Below are 19,658 nucleotides of genomic sequence, written 5' to 3'. Positions count from 1 at the left end.
CACCAAGAGGAACTCTTTTTTTTATTTATTTATTTTTTTATTTTTATTTTTTTTTTTTTTTCGAGAGGAACTCTCTTAAGTGATGAAGAAGTAGAGATCAGAGGTCCAGCAAGTTGCTCGGGCTGAGGAAAGCAGAGTTAGGGTTTCCCCAGTCCCTGCCCCAAGCCTCCCCTACTTGTTCAAGGAGACAGGAACTCCTCATCCTCAGCCCGATGCTGACTTTAGTACATAAAGAAATGAAGAGAATGTCCTGCCAAAAAGGGCCCCCACTCTGAGACGGAGTGCAGTCTCAGCGAATCCACAGAAGGATACCCCACATTTCCTGGGTGACAAAACTCTCTCTCCAGTGACAAGGCTGCTGGGAGCCCTGGGACAATTTGTAATTATGTATACATAATTGTTTATGTCCTATAACATGTCGTGTTATATAAATATGTTACACATTATATTATAAATATTATGGTATCTATAAACTACAATATGCTACATTATATATTATGTTCTGTATATAATATTATGAATGCTATTTTTATATAACATGATAGGCTATTTTTATATAAAGATTACTATAATGTATAATGTTATCTTATATAGTTTTTTCTTATTAGTTATATAATATATAATCATTTGTGGGGTTTTTTTTTAATGATTTATTTATTTATTCATTCAGAGAGAGCGAGAGAGAGGCAGAGACACAGGTAGAGGGAGAAGCAGGCAGAGGGAGAAGCAGGCTCCATGCAGGGAGCCCGATGTGGGACTCGATCCCGGGTCTCCAGGATCACACCCCAGGCTGCAGGCAGCGCTAAACTGCTGTGCCACCGGGGCTGCCCATAATATATAATCATTTGTAATGTATGATGAAATACAGAAATGTATAATAAAATATAGAAATGTTTAGGAGAATATATTAAAGTGTTAAATAGATTTAATAACATTAAATTGAAATAATTTATTAAAATGATAAATAATTATTATTGAAATAATATTATTAATATAGGAGTGTCTGGGTGGCTTAATTGTTGAGCATCTGCCTTTGGCTTAGGTCATGATCCTGGGATCCTGGGATTGAGTTCCACATCAGGCTCCCCACAGGAAGCCTGCTTCTCCCTCTGCCTATGTCTCTGCCTCTCTTTGTGTCTCTCATGAATAAATAAAATCTTTAAATTATAAATTTTAAATATAATAACCGATTCATTATAAAAGAACCATATGCTATATATAATGCTGGTATAATATATAATATTATATTTGTAATTACATTTATAATTTATAATTAAATATAGCAACATTTAAGAGAATCAAACTCAGAATATTAACACATTTATATTCATAAGCCAGCACAAAGTCCCCATTTAAAACTTTGTTTTGAGATCTTATTTTTAAGTAATCTCTACACTCAATGTGGAGCTTAACTCACAACTCCCAAGATCTAGAGTCACATGCTCTACCCATTGAGCCAGCCAGGGACCCCTAACTTTGAACATTTTTAAATGTTTGAGAGACTGGCCTTTGAGAAGTAACGGATAGGGTTCAGCTTTTCCTACATACCTGAAGAATGCACTCAAGTTGTGATTTGGGGGTTGAAGTAAGTACTTGGGTCTTCAGGAGGCACAAGGCCAGCCCTTTGGCCCAGGGGATGAGAGCCCTCCACCCAGGTCTTCACTCCCCAGGTGTCATCTGCTGCTGTTCTCCAGCTCCTACCAGCATTCTGTTTACAGTGAGAGGACAGGGGCTTTCCAACTGGTCTCTGGCCTCCTTCTGGAACCCTCAGGGTGCACATCCCCTCCCACGGTCTCCTGGAGGCAATGGAGGCTTTTCCAGGCATGAACCTGGGAAGTCCTTAGCCTCTCCCTGACCCCCTGCCCCAGAGCCACATGCTCTTCTTTAGGAGCATGCTCCAACAGCACCTGTTCCCAGGTCCTGCACTCTGTGCCAGTCTGCTGGCTGCCCTAACAAAGCACCACACACCGCACTCTGAGGGTTCTGGAGGCGGGAAGTGCAGGGTCAGGTGTCTCAGAGCTGTTTCCTTCCAAGGACTGAGGGAAAATCTGTGCCAGGCTCTCTCCTGGGCTCACAGGTGACTGGCCACTGTCTCCCTGTCTCCTCCTTCATCCTTGCCTGTGTCCTGATCCCCCATCCTCTAAGGACACCAGTCACTGAATGAGGGCCCACCCCATGACCTCATTTCCACTTCACCACCTCCATACAGACTCTCTCCCAATCAGGTCTCGCATTGAGGTCCTGGGGGTTAGGATTCCAACACAGACATTTGGGAGGGATGTGGTTCGACCCACAATGTTTGTGTTCAAAACTGCTATGTTTTCCTGTCACCTTCTGTGGGTTTGTTGATATGTGACTTTAGGGCTGCTTAAGTAGCCTGCCACAGGTTTTTAGAGAGCATGAGGCAGTCACTTTTCTCTCTACCTCAGGGCGCACAATCACATCCAAACAGACTCCAGATCAAAGCTGTTAAATTTCCAAATCTTTAATCCCGCACCGACCGTAGCAAGGTCAGACCCAAAGGTCTCCCCTCCCCCCTCCCCCATATCCCCAAGATTCAAATCAATTGGAAGAAGTCTCTCCCACAAGTGAATACATCCAGATCTGGGAAATGAATCGGTCCAACTCCCTCCCAAGACCCCCGATTTCATCCCTCCACTCCACCCCCTAGGTACCCCATCAGTCCCCTCCCAGCCTTCCCTGGGGACCCTCTTTTGCAAAAAGCCTCTCCCCATCCTACCCCCCCACCAGCATCCCAATTCAGCTATAGTAAAGAACATGTTCACAAAGGGAAACAATGAGGCAGAAGAGGCAGGTTTGTGCAAACCACGTGAGCCCCACAACAAGGAGAACACAGTTTTTCCAGGGGGTGGGGGTTGAGGGATAAAATGGAGAAAAGGAAGAGTTTAGAAGGAGCTTTGAGAAGGCACAGTGGTTGCTCTAGGTGTCCCGGGGCCCCTGCTTAAGACAGAGTGAACCCCAGGGCCAGGTCGGCAAGGTGAGCAGGAGAAAGCAGCCAGCTCCCAGCAGCAGAACGAGGCTGGCCCCCACGCCACAGCCCAGGGACCAGGAGTAGTCATAGGTCAGGGCAGGGGCTGGGGGGTTCTCATCGCTGACTCTCTGCAGCAGGGCTTGCACGGCATGCCGAAATACCTCCAGGCTGACCAGGAGCAGCAGGCCTGTGGGGAGAGGATGGACATGGTGCTCAGGGGCCCTCAGGATCCCTGACACACCCCATCTTGTGCTTGCTCGAACGGAACCCGGGGGTCACCCCAGGACTGCCCCCACCTCATTCATTTAACAGCTTCTTATGAAATACCTACTGTATAACACGCACAGTTTGGGAAGCTGGAGGTAAATAAGGGAACCCAGCACAAATGTTAGAGACGGAGGGAGGATGGTGGCCACCAGGGGTGGACGGGCCAGGGGAACGGAGGCTGAGTTTCAGCTGGGGAAACAGAGAAGTCAAAGAGTCGTGGAGATGGGTGGTGGAGATGGCTGCACTACAGTGTGGACGCACCAAATGCCACAGAACCAAGCACAAAAATGGCTAATGGTAAATTTCATGTTATGTGTCTATTGCTTAAAAACAAAAACAAAAACAAAAAAAACAAGCAGGGGTGCCTGGGTGGCTCAGTTGGTCAAGTGTCCAGCTTGATTTAAGCTCAGGTCTTGATCTCAGGGTTGTGGGGATGGAACCCTGTGTTGGGCTCCATAAGGCATGGAATCTGCTTAAGATTCTCTCTCCATCTGTCCCTCCCCACCGCAAATACATACATACATACATACATACCCCGGAATCAAGAATAGCAAAAATCAATTAAAGACTCCATTTAAAAAATGTTTAAAGAGGGATCCCTGGGTGGCGCAGCGGTTTGGCGCCTGCCTTTGGCCCAGGGCGCGATCCTGGAGACCCGGGATCGAATCCCACGTCAGGCTCCCGGTGCATGGAGCCTGCTTCTCCCTCCGCCTGTGTCTCTGCCCCTCTCTCTCTCTCTCTGTGACTATCATAAATAAATAAATAATTTAAAAAAATGTTTAAAGAAATAAATAAATAAAAGGGGTGCCCGGCTGACTCAGTCAGTAGAGCATGTGACTCAATCTCAGGGTCATGATTTCAAGCTCCACATTGGGAGTAGAGCCTACTTAAACAAACAACAAACAGACAAAAACAAAAATAAAAAATTCCAGCAAGGCTTTGGAAAGAGTGATGGTGGAATCTGAAATAGTCAAATTCATGGAAGCACAGAGGGAGTGATTGCCAAGGTCTGGAGGGAGAAGAAACAGGGAGATGTAGGGCAAAGGGCACAGAATTCAACTATGCAAGGTGAATGAGTTGAGGGGATCTGATGTACAACAAGGTGACTATAGTTAGCAACACTGCATTGCACACTCAAAATCTGTTACAGACTGGATCTCAGAGTTCCCATCACACACACAAAGACAGCCATGTGGGGTGATGGATAGGTGGTGTTAGCTAAGCTGACTGTGGTGATCATTTCACAACATGCATGTATATCAACACTTCAGATTGCCCACTCAAAGATCTACAATTTCCACTCATCAATCACACCCCAGTAAAGCCTATTAGTCATACCCCAATAAAGGTGAGGGATCACAAAACAAAAAGAAAAGCAGTCAAGTTGCCGTGCAGTTTGATTGAAAACAACAAAAGCCAGAAAAGAGGAAAGAACAAGACAGACAAAGACCCTAACCTCACAGAGCTTATATTCTACTTGGAGGAGACAGGTGGGAAGCAAATAAACCAAGGCTTGTAAAACTCAAATTCCATGCAGGAGACTATGAGAAAGCATAAATCAACGAGGCAGGTGAGCATGGTGGAAAACATGACAAGGAGTAGCCAAAACTCAGCTTTGGCTGACAGCTTTCAGACATGGGGGCTTCAATTGCCAAACCTTCTGATTTTTCAAGGATAGCTGGAATTTTTTTTAATGATTAGTATTTTATAGAAATTTACCCAACCTTTAAATATTCGCTCAGAGAACTCTTTTTGCACTGTCCACCAAAGTGCATTTGTGGGTCACTGCTGGTTATGGGCTGCCAGGTTGTAACTTCCAAATAAACACATGAGAGGACAAGATAATTTCAGAGAGTGATGTGTGCCGGGAAAGGAGATAAAAACAGGGTGATGGGAAGGGGAATGACACCCAAGGGGGGGGGGGCAGGGACTTTAAGATGATGTCATCAGGAAACACCATTTAAGCTACGACCTAGATGATGAAAAGAAGCCAGCCATGCACAAAACTAAGTGATGGCTGTTTCAAGCAGAGGGAACGCCTGGTGCAAAGGCCCTATGGTAGAATAAGTATAGTGTGTTTGGGGGAAAAAAAGAAGGTCAGTACACCTAGAGCAGAGGATGGGAAGGGGAGAGTAGTGGATAACAGAAATACAAAGACAGTTTGGGGACAGATCACATAGGACCATCTGATGGTCATCCATGAGTCATGAGTCCTATATGCCTCGTCTCTCAGACCCTGGGGTCCGGCCCCAACCTAAGTTCTAGACTCTCCTGCATCACAGCAGTCCACTTCCCTATGCAGTTTTTAATCAAGGGCCTGGAGAATGCAGCCAGGAGTTGTGTCCTGTGAGTCAGTGGCTCCCTCTGAGGCCTCCTTGGCCCCATGCAGCTCAGCTTAGGACACTGGAGGTGAAGAGCATCCTGACAAGGGGGAGATACTCTCCAGTCCCCTTTATTCCTTTGCTAATTCATGCATCTTTGATTCATTCAACAGATCTCAATTGAGCTCTCATTATAAAATACATAAATAAGACTAACAAAGGCCTGTCCTCCTGGAGCTTCATCCCAGAAGGAGAATTGGACAATAATCAGGTAAATGTATTGCTGTGGGCTGAATTGTGCCCCCAAAGGTTCATACATTGGCATCCTGACCCCGTAGTTTCTCAGAATGCGACCATATTTGAAGATAGTCTTTAAAGCAAGAATTAAATGTAAATGAAGTCAATAGGGCTCTAACCCAATATGTAGGGCAAAATGGCTGGTGTCCTTACAAGAAGAGGTGACCATGACACAGACACCCAGAGTGATGACCACTTGAGGACATGGGGAGACGATGGCCATTTACAAGCCAAGGAGAGAGGCCCTGGGGGGGAAAACGGTCCTGCCCTAACCTGGATCTCAGACTTCCAGCCTTCAGAACTGTGAAAAAATACATTTCTCATCTTTAAGCCCCCAGTCTGTGGCAGCCTGAGCAAATGAATACACATACAAATATGTAATTTGGGGTAGTGATTGATTCTATAGGGAAAAAAAAAGGCAAGGTAGGGACACAGCAGGTACTGGACCTACTCTAGACAGGTGGTCAACAGTGGTCTCTCTGAGGAGGTAATATTTGATCAGAGACTTAAATGATATGAAGAAATAAAATGTGGGAAGCAGTGCAAAATGCTCTGAGGAGGAAATGAGCTTGGGTTGTCTAAGGAATAGCAGAGAAACCAATGTGGCCAGAACAGAGGGAACAAGTGGTAAGAGATGAAGTCCCATGTAGCCAGGAACCAGGCCACATAAGACCCTGGAGTCATGTTATTTTAGTGGTAGTAATTTATTGTTAATTTATTGGCCTTTTTTTTAAAGATTTTATTTATTTACTCATGGGAGACACAGAGAGAGAGAGAGAGAGGCAGAGACACAGGCAGAGGGAGAAGCAGGCTCCATGCAGGGAGCCCAACGTGAGACTCGATCCCGGGTCTCCAGGATCACACCCTGGGCTGAAGGCGGCACTAAACCACCGAGCCACCCAAGCTGCCCTTGGCCTTTGAATCAAGTAGGAACCACAATATGATTTATGGTTTTAAAAGATTACTAACCCCAAAGCATAGAAAGGTAGGATTTGGCCATGGGCTGTAGTCTGAGGACCCCTGGCCTTGACACACTAGCTTTGCGCCAAGAATCTAACTAGATGCTCTCACTTCTCATCTCTTCCCACCAGACCTTGTGAGGTATGTATTATCATCATTCCCACTTTATGGATGGGAACATTAAAGACTGGAGAAAAGGAGCTTGGGTTTGAGCACAGCCTGGCCTACTCTATAGACTATTCCATTAGGTATGTCACTATACCTCCTCCCTGATCAAGCCTGACATCGTTTGTATGACCTAGAAGGGCCCACGTGACCTGGCCCCTGACTGCTTCTTTATCCTCTTCTTGGCTGCTCTATAATAGTAGGGAGTGGAACTTCCTTCAGTCTTTAAATGCACCAAATTCTTTCAAGCCTAGAGACCTTTATGCATCCCTATTTATGTTACACTTCATCTGAGAAGCCTTCCCTGAGTGCTGCCACTGAAGTCAATATCAGATCTCCCAATTATACATTTCCCTCATACTCTTTTCATTTATAGCTTTTATCACAATTGATAATTATTAATATATATTAATTTATATATTAGTATTGCCTGTTTGTCCAATTTCTGTCTCCCTCACTAAACTACAAATCCACAAGGGCAGGAAGCTTGTCTATCTCATATTTCTAAAACATGAACAATGCCTGATGTATTTATTTTATGGAGAGAAACAATATAACCCAAATCTGTCCCTTTATCTAAGGATAACTTAAAAACACAATCTGCCCAGTCCTTGATACCCAATATAACCAAGGTACTTACAACATCAAATCCACTCCCTCACTTTCATTTGGTTGCACAATTTGCAGAAAAACTTCATGCCTGAGACTTCTATAAAACACTTTTATATCCACACCTTCATGGTACCCCCTGGAATAACCCAAGTATGAGTTCAATAATAACAGCAGCACCAAATTCCTACCAAACTATAAATTCCACAAGAACAGAGACCATCGTACTCTTATTATTCATAATTTTATCCCCAGTGGTACCTAGCACAGCATCTAGCATTTACTAGATATAAAAATATACTTGTTGAATGATTAGATGGATGAACAGATGGAAAACAGATGGAGGGAGAGAGGGAGAAAAGGAAGGAGAATGGAAAAGGAAGAAGAGAAGGCAGTGGGAGGGAATTAATGAATCAGTGGATGGATGGATGGGATGGATACCTGACAAATGGATTCTTGGATGAGTGAGTTCATGGACATAAGAATACTTGAGTTCAAAGATCAAAAATTTTTTTGCCTAAGATCACATAACTCTTCAGAAGTTGGGAATTCAACATAGATCTTTTGATTCCCTGTTGATTCCCTGATCCATCTTTTTAAAAAGATTTTATTTATTTATTTGAGAGAGAGAGAGAATGATCAGGGAAGAGGGTCAGAGAGAGAGAGAATCAGACTTCCCACTGAGCAAGGAGCCTGACGTGGGGCTTGATCCCAGGACCTGGAGATTGTGATCTGAGCCAAAGGCAGACACTTAACCAACTGAGCCACCCAGGCACCCCTCTGATCCATGTTTTAGACCAGTATCCTCCTTACTCTCCATGCTCCAGCCACTCTGGCTTTCTTTCAAGACCTTAAATTCACCAAACTCTGTCTAACTTGGTAACTCATGGACACCTTCTCTAACTCTCTGCTCTAAATCAAGTGCTTTCATTATGCACTCTCACAGAAATCTACTTTTCTTTTTCCTTTATATTACCTAGAAGTTTGTAATTGTTGGTGATATTTCTGTGTCCTTAAATTTTTTTTAAATTTTTTATTTATGATAGTCACAGAAAGAGAGAGAGAGAGAGAGCGCGCGCGGCAGAGACATAGGCAGAGGGAGAGGGAGAAGCAGGCTCCATGCACGGGAGCCGGACGTGGGATTCGATCCTGGGTCTCCAGGATCGCGCCCTGGGCCAAAGGCAGGCGCCAAACCGCTGCGCTACCCAGGGATCCCGATATTTCTGTGTCCTTAAACAGATGATAATCTCCATAAGGGAAAGCACTTTTCTATCTTATACACTCAGGTGATATTACATATACATATATGTACAAATATGTTGTGTATAATGTGTCTGTGTATCAATGAATAAAATGACCACATGAATTAATGAGAGAAAGGGAAGGAAATGACTGAATTTTTTCCTTTATTTAGGAAGATCTCTAAAGCAACAAAATAATAAGACTTGGCCATTATTGTTTTCCATTCATATGTTCATGCTCTTGAAGACTCATTATGTCTCTCTTATCTTGCATCAGGCTCTATCTCACTTGTTAGTTAAGACTATGATCTACATTTGTACAAGAGTTGGCCTGCTTTATGCTGTGATTTTCATTCTGTTCCTCAAATGTGTCAAGTCTTTTACAGCCTCTATATATCCTATTCCATCATCATCACCATCATCACTACCATCACCACCAACATCATCACTACTATCACTACCATCATTGTCACCATCACCACCACCATCGCTGCCACCACAACAAACATCACCAATACTGCCACCTCCACTGTCACCACCACACTTTGATTGGATGATTCCTATTCATTCTTCAATTACCAGCTTAAATATCACCTTCCCTGAGTTTCTCTGACACACCTTCACTGCTATGCATACTCTTAATATGCTTTATCATAACTCTCACCACAATTACAGTTGAATTATTGTACGTGTAATTACTGGTTACTGTCTAATTCTGCCAGAATCTAGACTCTGTGAGGGCAGACACTATTGTCTTGTTGTTAGTCTTATATCTCCAGCCCTTAGCACAGGGCATGGAACATACACAAAGGTGCTCAGTAAATACACAAAGGATAAATAAAGAAAGCTTATATAGTTAATGACCTTTCTATCTACCTTAGAAAACATTGATCCAATGAGGACTACATTAACAAGATGTCCTATATCTGTGGACCACTAACTCCAAGAATGCAACAGTCCTTGAAGACCTCAGTTCCAAAAAAAAAAAAAAGAAAGAAAGAAAAGAAAAAGAAGACCTCAGTTCCAAATCTAAGAGCATTTGGAGACCTTCCAATTCCCAGCTAATAACAGGCCTTAGAACCCCCACATTGAACCTGCTACAGCCCTTGTGCTTTCTAGCATGCAACAGTGGTTGGTGATGTCCTTCAACTTCCCAGCATGCAACAGTGCTTCAAGGTCCCAGGTTCAAACTGGAAACCCCCCAATTCCCAACCAACAACAGGGCTCAGAATTCTCCTATATTTGAGACCTGTATAACCCTTGAGCTTCCTCCAACCACCAGCATACAACCCAGCATGCAACAATCCTTGGAGACCCTTGGTCCAAATTTAAAATCGTGTTTGGAGATACTTTAATCCCTAGGCAACAACAAAGCTTGGAATTCTCCCATTTTTGAGCCTATTATAGCCCATGGGTTTCCCGCAGCTCTCAGCATGCAACAGTGCCTGGACATCTTATCTCCCAGCATGCAACAGTACCTGGAGATTCAATCTCCCAGCATGCAACAGTGCCTGGAGATCTAACCTCCCAGCATGCAAAAGTACCCGGACACCTTACCTCCCAGCATGTAATTCCCTCAGTCTCCAGGCTCCCAACCCTCACCTGAGAGGCCAAAGCAGACAGCTCCAACTCGGAGTAGGAACTCTGCGCCTTTGCTGAGCACCATGATGATACAAAGGCACCCCAGGGCCATGACTGCCAAGCCTAGCACTGCTATCACCGCAGCTGCCAGATTCACCTCTGGAAGGAAGAAACAGAGAACATGGGATGTAGGAAGTGGGGAGAACTCTCCTGTAGGGACCCAGAGCCAGGAAGATGGAAGATTCAGAACTGGACAAGAATTTTCAGGTAGATCATCCAGTCCAATTTTGCTTACACTGATGAAAGAACTAAGACTCAGAGAGGGCCAGTGCTTTGCCTGAGGCCACAGAGCAAAGAGGAGACACAGCCAGGATTAGAAGGTAATGGAAACTGCCCATCATTACTTATGATCCGGTCCCTGTTTGCTTACAGGTGAAGCAGATGAGGCAGCAGGTGTGTGGGTGACAACAGAAAAGGAGGTATGTTAGAAATCACTTATATGAAGTGCCCAGTGCAGCATTTAGCACACAGCAGATGTGCCGAACAGGTGCATTGTGATTATTTACTCTCCCATAAAGGCACGGTGACTTGACCAAGCTCACTGAGCACAAAGAAAGAGAGAAAGGAGTGGAAAGGGTGGGAACCACTGTTTATTAAGGGCCTACTATGTGCTAGGCATCACACAGTCTGTTTTAGCTACATCATCTCATCAATTCCTTACAAAGACCAGATAAAAGTCATGACATGATCACAATACCTTTACTGGTGGGGAGGGATGCTAAGGTCCTGGGGTGACGGAGAGGCTGTGGTTATAGCAGAAAGGGTAAAGTCTTAAGAGTTGCACTATATGTGGCAACCATACTGGTTGCCACTAGCCACATGTGGTCTTTTAATTTTAAATGGATTACCACCTCACATCACACCAGTAAGAACGGTGAAAATTAACAAAACAGGAAACAAGTGTTGGAGAGGATGTGGAGAAAGGGGAACCCTCTTGCACTATTGGTGAGAATGTGAACTGGTGCAGTCACTCTTGAAAACTGCGTGGAGGTTCCTCAAAGAGTTAAAATTAGAACTGCCCTACGACCCAGCAATTGCACTGTTGGGGAGTCACCCCAAAGATACTGATGCAGTGTAACGCCAGGACACCTGCACCCCAGTGTTTATAGAAGCAATGTCCACAATAGCCAAACTATAGAAGGAGCCTCAGTGTCCATCAAAAGATGAATGGATAAAGAGGCTGTGGTCCATGTATACAATGGAATATTCCTCAGCCATTAGAAACGACAAGTACCCACCATTTGCTTCAATGTGGATGGAACTGGAGGTTATTATGCTGAGTGAAGTAAGTCAATCTTAGAAAGACTAACATTATATGGGTTCACTCATACGGAGAATATAAAAAATAGGGAAAGGGATTAAAGGGGAAAGGAGAGAAAATGAGTGGGGAAAATCAGAGAAGATGACAGAACATGAGAGACTCCTAACTCTGGGAAACGAACAAGGGGTAGTGGAAGGGGAGATGGGTGGGGGGATGGGGTGACTGGGTGACGGGCACTGAGGGTAGCACTTGACAGGATGAGCACTGGGTGTTATACTATATGTTGGCAAATCAAACTACAATTTAAAAATATATAATAAATAAATAAATAAATGGATTTAAATTAAAACAAAATTTAGGGGCGGGATGGCTGGGTGGTTCAGTGGTTGAGCATCTACCTTTGGCTTAGGGAGTGATCCTGGGGTCCTGAGATTGAGTCCCACATCGGGCTCCCCACAGGGAGCCTGCTTCTCCCTCTGCCTATGTCTCTGACTCTCTCTCTCATGAATAAATAAAATATATTTTTAAAAAACACAAAATTTAGGAGAGCCTGTATGGCTCAGTGAATTGAGCATCTGACTCTTGATCTCAGCTCAGGTCTTGATCTCAGGGTCTTGAGTTCAAGCCCCATATCGGGCTCCATGCTGGACAGAACAAACAAAAACCCCAAATTTAAAAAACAGTTTTTCCATCACACCAACCACATTCCAAGCACTCAGCAGCCACACTAGGCTAGTGGCTACCATATTGGTCAGCACAGAAATGGAGCATTTCCATTTCACAGAAGATTCTATAGGAGAGCATTGCTTTAGAGGCAGGATTATTTGGGTTTGAATTCTGCCTCTGCCACTTCCTGGGAAAAGTAAATGTAACCATTTCTGGGCTTCTGTTTTCTCACATGGGAGATGAAAATAAAGCCCCTGCCCTGTAGGGTCATGCAAAGGACTGGAGTTCTTATAAATGAAACAGGCAGCCCTATGCCTAGTCTGTGGCAGATGCACATGCTTAGGATGTTAAAGTGCTATCTACAGAAAGCGGTTGTGACTTGTCCAAAGCCACATAGCATGTGGCAAAGGTAGAGCTGGGGCAAGAGCATCAGGCATGGAGCTCTGGGGAACCACCTGCCCCCAAAGATGGGACCTCCCCAGGGCAAAACAGAGAAACCAAAGCCATTAAGAACTCCACTGGTACAGTCAGCATACCCCCCGCCCCGCCACCCCACTGCAGTGTAGAGTTCTCACCTTTCTTTGTGGTTCTCTGGAAGATGCGTGCATTCTCCCCCGTGGTAAAGAATTTAAAATAGGTACAGTTTGCTTCTATGGGAGTAGTAGAGAGAAAGAGGTTATGACATGGAAGTTGCTAGTGTAAGCTTGGGACTGGACATTTAACATACTCATACTCATTTAACAGTCACTAACATTTAACAGCTTAAAAATAGGACATCCACATCCCTGACAAACACAGCAGAAAAATGATGCTCAGAGAAGCAAAAACCATCTGCCGTCACCCAGTTATATAGGAGTTAGGATTCCAGTCTGGAGCTTTGAGGTCCATATCTGCAGCCTTGTGAGGGCTATTGACCTCTCTTGTGCCTCTGACTCTCTCTATAAAATGAGATAAGAGTCTCTTTCCTGGCTCCATCATATGAGTTTGCCAAGGGTCAAGTGGGATTAGAAACGATGATCCTCTTTATTCAACAAAGGACACCAAAATACAGGGAACAGAAGGCTACCAAACTCAGAAGAGATTGTCATCTCAGAGAGAATTCCGAACTAGAACACACAAAGAGCTTCTGCAGGTCAGCAAGAAAAGAGAGGGAAACCAATTGGGGAAAAAAAATGGGCAAAGGACGGCAATAGTCAATTCACAGAAGAAGTAGCCTGAATGACTTACAAGTATATGAAGAGATGCTCCACCTCACCAGGGATCATAGAAAAGCAACTTAAATCAGCAGGGAAGAGCCACTTTAGATCAATTAGATTGGAAAATATTAAAAGGATAATATCAAGCACGGGAAGGATAAGAAACAGCTGGAAGCATAAACTGGTACTAGTCTTTTTGGAAAGTGCTCTGATGTACTTTATGAAATAAAGTATGTATATACCCGATAACCCAACAATTTCTTCTCTGGGTATGCATCCAGGCAAAAACTACACGCAGGAACATATATGTGGATATTTGCTGCAACACTGTTTGTAAATAACAGGAAGTCAATCAACCCAAGGATCCATCTCTAGGGGAATCAAGTCGATGGGATGGATGCCCTCTTGTGCAAATCTCTGCAGCATGTGGTAGCCATGAACTAGAATAACAGAAAGCAGTATGCGGAGATCTGAGAAAGTGTTGAGGGGAAAAAATCGTAAAACAGGGGGAAAAATCCACAGCATGATATCATTTATGTAAATTAAAACACAGACAGATATAAAATAACGCTACATAATTTCCAAGTTAAAATATATATTCGTGGATGCATATCAGACACAAGTAAAGAGCCGAGTTAGAAAGGAAGGTGTGGGGCGGGGGGGGGGAGAATATCATGTAAAATAACTCACGAGAAGGCTCTTGGAAAGGCCGGTGACAATTATGATGGAAACCAAAGAAGAGTAAGAGTTGTCCAATTTTGTGAACGTGAAGTCTAAGGATACCTAAACCTTATAAAGACGAGGGCACTTCCTAAACCTCATTTTGCAACCAGAACTTCCTTTTTTTTTTAAGATTTATTTATTTGTTTTTATTGAGAGAGAGAGAGAGAAAGAGGCAGAGACACAGGAGGAGGGAGAAGCAGGCTCCATGCCGGGAGCCCAACGTGGGACTCGATCCTGGGACTCCAGGATAGCGCCCTGGGCCAAAGGCAGGTGCCAAACCGCTGAGCCACCCAGGGATCCCTGCAACCAGAACTTCCAAAAAATTCACCTAGCCCAATACTCTCTCTCCTTCTACAGATGGGGAAACTGAGGCATTAGAGGGGTGGAGGAGAGAGGTCAACAATAAGATGGGTACAAGAAGCAGAAGAGGGACCGGGTGGTGTGTCTGGAGAAGAAGAAAGGAACTTTCCACATTGAAGGAGGATGTGGAGGGGTGAGAAATAAAGTGCTGAGTCAGGGGAGGTGGTGGGATGCTGCATCCATGGCCCAAGGGAAGGCAAAGGACGTGAGGGGTCCCATCAAAAGCAGTGGGACGGGAATCCTTACCCTGCAACAGCAATCCTGCAGCAGCAAGAAGTAAAGGATGCTTCATGCAGAAGAGCAAAGGGTGAGGATGCTATTGGTAGCAGTCAGTGGGGGACACATGGTCTTCATCCATGAGGGAAATGTGAAGTCCCATCTAGAGAGTAAGAAGGTGTGGTACATCTTTCTGAGAGAGTGTGGGTGTCTGGCCTCCCATTTTGGCTAATAATGATTTAGAAAATCTCGTCTCTGACTCCAGATGGCATATCCCATTCGGGAAAAGAGTAGAATGGGTCACACACACCCTCCCTTCCCCTGTCCTTGCAGCCCAGGGTGGTATGGGATGTCCTTTGAGGCAGAGCAAAGTGTGGAATATTTCTGAGATAATGGAAGTGGTGATGAGCTTCTGGAGGGTCCTTTGGGGTCCCTTGGCAGCAGGGTCAGGAGTGTGGGATGATGGAGATGGTCCTCTGAAGACCCATAGGAGGATAACAAGGAATGTGAGGAGTCCTGCCTTATGCGGTGAGGTTGGAATGGGGGCAGCCTCTCCAGGGCAGCAAGGACCTTGTGAGATGCAAAGCAGTATAGTTGTTAAAAACAGAGACAATCAGGGCTCAAATCCCAGATGACTGGCCTGGGAACATAGATTAAGCCACTAAACATTCCTCACTCCTCATTTCTCACTTCTGTTAAAATGGGGATGATAATTAGTGACTATTGATAAGGTTGCTATGAGGATTAACGAGTTAATGCATATGAAATACTTTGAACAGAACCTAGGCACTACAGAAGCATCTCAGCAAATTACACAAGCATATGATGACCAGGGCATCCCATTTTGCAAAAGTTTGGGAACTTCCTGCTTCAGGCTCTGAGGAACAAAAAATTAGCCCGTCTGTAGAAGTGGTATTTAATCTGGATGCTGAGTGGGTGGGTGCCTCACACTACAGGGACATCCCACTTTGCTATCAAGGATTTGGGACATCCTATTGGGGATCCTATGGATGTAAGATGTCACATCTGGATAATTGAGGAGGGAAATCCCATCCACAGCCCAGGGATAGAAGATCTTCTTTGAGGGACACTGAGGTTATGGGATGTTGTTTGGAGAGCAGTGTTGGAGATCTCATCTGCGTGACCAAGCCTGTGACATCCTGGATGGACCATGAGGGGTGTTAGTTTCCTTGGGTCAGTAGATGTGGAGCAAGAGCCCATTCCCATTCCCAAGGGGTATAGGATGTCCCACTGGTATACGTAGAGGGCATGGCATGTCCTGTCAGGGAGAGTGAGAGGTATGGGATAGCTCTCTGGCATAGCCAGGGGTGAAAGTCCATTCTGCACAACAGTGACCGGTGTGGGGTATCTGGAGGAGAAAATAAGGAAGACTGAAGGGTTCAGTCTGGGCATTCAGAGGTGATGGGGCAGGAAATGAGCAGCACATTTCTTAGAAGCACAAGGTCTCTGGTGGGATGTTGAGGGGTGGTTGGCAAGAGGTCTGCTTGGTGGAATCAATAGTGGGGAACAGGCACAGATTCCATTTTGGGGAAGGCATCAAAATGGTCTGTCTCCCCAGGGCTCACAGGATGGGAGTGTGGCCTGCCTCCAGTGTGGGAGAAGCAAGCTGACCCCAGGAATCCAAACGCTCTCTCTTGGGGCACAGGCTGTCTCAATAAGTGCGGGTGCTTTTAGGGAATGCAGACTGAGGGCACCAGCTGAGTGTGGAGGACAGGCTGGGTCTCAGGACACAGGCTGCATGCAGAGGTACAAGATTTCTCTAGGGAACACGGGCTCTCTCGGGATACAGGCTGGTCTGGAGACGCAGAAATGACTGGGATCACATGCTGTGCTAGAGGTACAGGAGCTTTGGAGGTCAGAGCATGGTTTGGAGCACAGGCTGGCCTAGGGGTAAGGCTGGTCTAGGGACACAGGCGGGTCTAGGGCACAGGCTGGCTTCCAGCTACAAGTGAGTCTAGGGTACGGACGGGTCTAGGGGTACAGGCAGGTCTAGGGATACAGGCTGGTGTGGGGCACAGGCTGGCCTAAGGGTACAGGCTGGTCTAGGGGCACAGGCAGGTCTAGAGCACAGGCTGGCCTCCAGCTACAAGCCAGTCTAGCGTACAGGCAGGTCTAGGGATACAGGCAGATCTAGGGATACAGGCTGGTGTAGGGGTACAGGCAGGTCTGGGGCTACAGGCTATTCTGGGGGTACAAGCTGGTCTGAGGATACAGGCTGGTCTGAGAGTTACTGACTGTCTGGAGGCAGAAGCTGGTCTGGGGATGCAGGCTGATTTAAGGGTGGGCTAGCTTTAGGGTACTGACTAGTCTGGGGGTACAGGCAAGTTGAGGCACAGGATGTAGCTGGAACAGGCCACTTGTGGGGGGGTACAGGATGGTCAGTACAGACTAGTCTGGAAGTACAGACTGTCCTCTCTCTCCTTCCTACCTTCTACACCCCCACCCCCCCCAGCCAACACACACAGCTTGTGCCTGGGGCAAAGGATATTACAGGGAGCACGGGTTGATGTGGGTATGGGGGGGGGGGGGGTTCTAAGGGTCCAAGCTCTCTTCCTGGGACTCAGGCTCTCTCTGGGGTATGGGTTTCTCCTACCCCCACCACTCTCACTATCTTGGGGCACAACTCCCGGGCTGGGGGCGTGGCCTCTCACCTCCAGGCAGCTCTGCGGGGCCACAGGTATCTCTGCCCTCCGGCACGTCGGCCTGCCACAGCCGCTTGGTGCACATCTTCCACAGCCCCAGGTGGGCAGCCTCGCAGACGGCGCTGCCATTGGTCTTGTACGTGTTGAGCTCCACCCAGAACTCGGTGCCCACGGCCAGCACAGCCAGCGTGGCGCCCACGGCGCTCAGCAGGAGCCCCAGCTTGATCTTCCCCTCCCGCTCGGGGGTCAGCTGATGCTGCCCTTGAGCCCTCCGCCGGCCCGCAGCTTCCCGCCGCCTCCGGTCCTCCTCTTGCATGAAAAAGTTGGACCACATCATCATCCCAGAGGCTGTGGCCCCGGTGAGGCTCAGAACAGGTGCAAAGGAGGCAGAGCTGAGGAGGGGCCCTAAGGTGGGGAGTGGGGACAGGCTGGGGTCCTGAAGGAGATGAAGGGCTCAGTTTCCAATGGATTCCAAGAAAGGAAGATCTGAATCTTCCCTGGAACCTCCAGTGGGGGAGTCTAGGTGCCTCTGCAGCTTAGAAGAGGAAAAAACAGTGCCTCTGGCCGGGAAAGCCTCTAAATCAGTGGAGGGCCTGGGAGGCCACAGAAACTCAGCAATGAAGGTGGACCCAGAGGAAAAGCAAGGTACCCCAAAGGCCCAGAGCTAGAAGCTGGGTGTCTAGGAGGGGGACATGAGGGCTCCAGAGGAAGGAGGCCTGGGCACTAGCTGAGTCACCCCCTACTTGGGCTGCCACTGGGAGGAATCCCAGAGGGAAGCTGGGTGTCCTGGGGAAAGGGATCTGAGGACCCCACGAAAGCTTAGAGTTTGGGGTACCCAGGGAAGGTTGCTGAAATCCTCTGAGTGTTTGAGAGGAGATGCCTCCGGCTTCCTTTTGGGCTCAGAGTGTCTGGAGGGAGAAGGTGGGTCCCCTCTGGGGTACAGAAGAGGAGATCAGAACTCCTTTGGAGCCTCAAAAAGGCAGTGGAACCCCCACAATCACGGAAGGGGACAGCAGAGTCCTGGCTTGGCTTCAGGAAAAGGGGGTGGGTGTCTCCCCGGCCATTCAGAGGAGATCAGAGAAAGTCTCCTGGGTCTCAGAGAAGGGACTAGTGGCTCAGAGAGAGTGGGGTCCAGAAAAGGGCGCTGGGGGGATGCCCCCGGCTCAGGAGGGGGACCTGGAGTCCCTGCGGGGTCAGCGGGAGGGGCTGTGGTCCCCACTGAGGTTCAGGAAACAGGGGCAAGGCCCCCCCCAGGATTCACAGGACAACCAGGACCCCGGAAGGGACTCTGCGTCCGTCCCTCGGGGGTTCTTCGGCTCCCCTCCCCCGGGCTCCCAGGGCCTGCGGGGCCGGGACCGCTCCAGGCTCAGCCCCAGGCCCGCCGCCTCCCGCAGGCCGCCCACCTCGGGCTCCCGGGCAGGGCCCCCTCTGGCTCCCCTGGCTCCCCTGCCTCCGCGCCGCCCCGGCTCCAGCTCCGCGACGCCTCCGAGCCGCCGGGTCCTGCACGCAGCCGCCTGCTCCGCCCGGACGGCCGCTCGGCCCCTCTGCTCGCCTCTCCCGCCCACCCCCTGCCCTCCCCGGCTATTTCAGGCTTGACCCGTAAATAACACCCGCACCTGTCGCCCAGCGCCTGTTGCCATAGGGACCTCGGGTATTTTAAGGGGACGCGGGCGGAGGAGGGAGGCTGTCCCGGGAGGAGGGCCTGAGGGCGGGATCCTGACCCGACTAGAGCCTGAGCGCACTCTTATTTCCTTAAGGGGCAAGCGGGAGCCGAGGGTCCCATCTCCAGGGTGGCAGGAGACGGGGCAGGGCAGGGCACCTGGAGTTTCGGTCCGGAGCAGGCCTGGCTGGACGCCTGAATTGCTGGGTCTGAGGGAGGAGGGGCTGGGGCCTGGACTCCTGAGTCTGAAGGAGGAGGGGCTGGGGTTCAGGACTCCTGGTCCGAGGGATTTGGTGCTGGGGGCCCAAATCCCTGAGTCTGAGGGAGGAGGAGCTGGGGGCCCACAGACTCCTGGTCTGAGGAATGAGGCTGGGGGCCTGAACCCTTGGTCTGAGGGAGGAGGGGCTAGAAGCCCAACCC

General features: G+C 47.6%; 1 protein-coding gene across 2 annotated transcripts; it reads right to left on the bottom strand.

The window, feature by feature from the left end:
* Positions 1-2,707: 2,707 nt before the first annotated feature.
* Positions 2,708-19,498, bottom strand: CACNG6 (calcium voltage-gated channel auxiliary subunit gamma 6). 2 transcript variants are annotated; one of them, XM_025985302.2, is made up of 4 exons: positions 17,588-19,498; positions 12,996-13,070; positions 10,455-10,592; positions 2,708-3,179 (listed from the first exon to the last, which is right to left on the bottom strand). In XM_025985302.2, exons 1-4 carry the CDS (start codon positions 17,916-17,918, stop codon positions 2,941-2,943), a joined length of 783 nt encoding a protein of 260 aa, XP_025841087.1. In that variant the 5' UTR covers positions 17,919-19,498; the 3' UTR covers positions 2,708-2,940. The 2 variants fall into 2 exon arrangements, with proteins under 2 accessions (XP_025841087.1, XP_025841088.1); XM_025985303.2 differs by lacking the exon at positions 10,455-10,592.
* Between the last annotated feature and the right edge of the window lie 160 nt (positions 19,499-19,658).

The sequence above is a fragment of the Vulpes vulpes genome, chromosome 1, assembly GCF_048418805.1.
Source record: "Vulpes vulpes isolate BD-2025 chromosome 1, VulVul3, whole genome shotgun sequence".
Classification (NCBI taxonomy): domain Eukaryota; kingdom Metazoa; phylum Chordata; class Mammalia; order Carnivora; family Canidae; genus Vulpes; species Vulpes vulpes.
The sequence above is the reverse complement of the archived record's forward strand: the minus strand, read 5'-3'. Positions and strand labels throughout refer to the sequence as shown.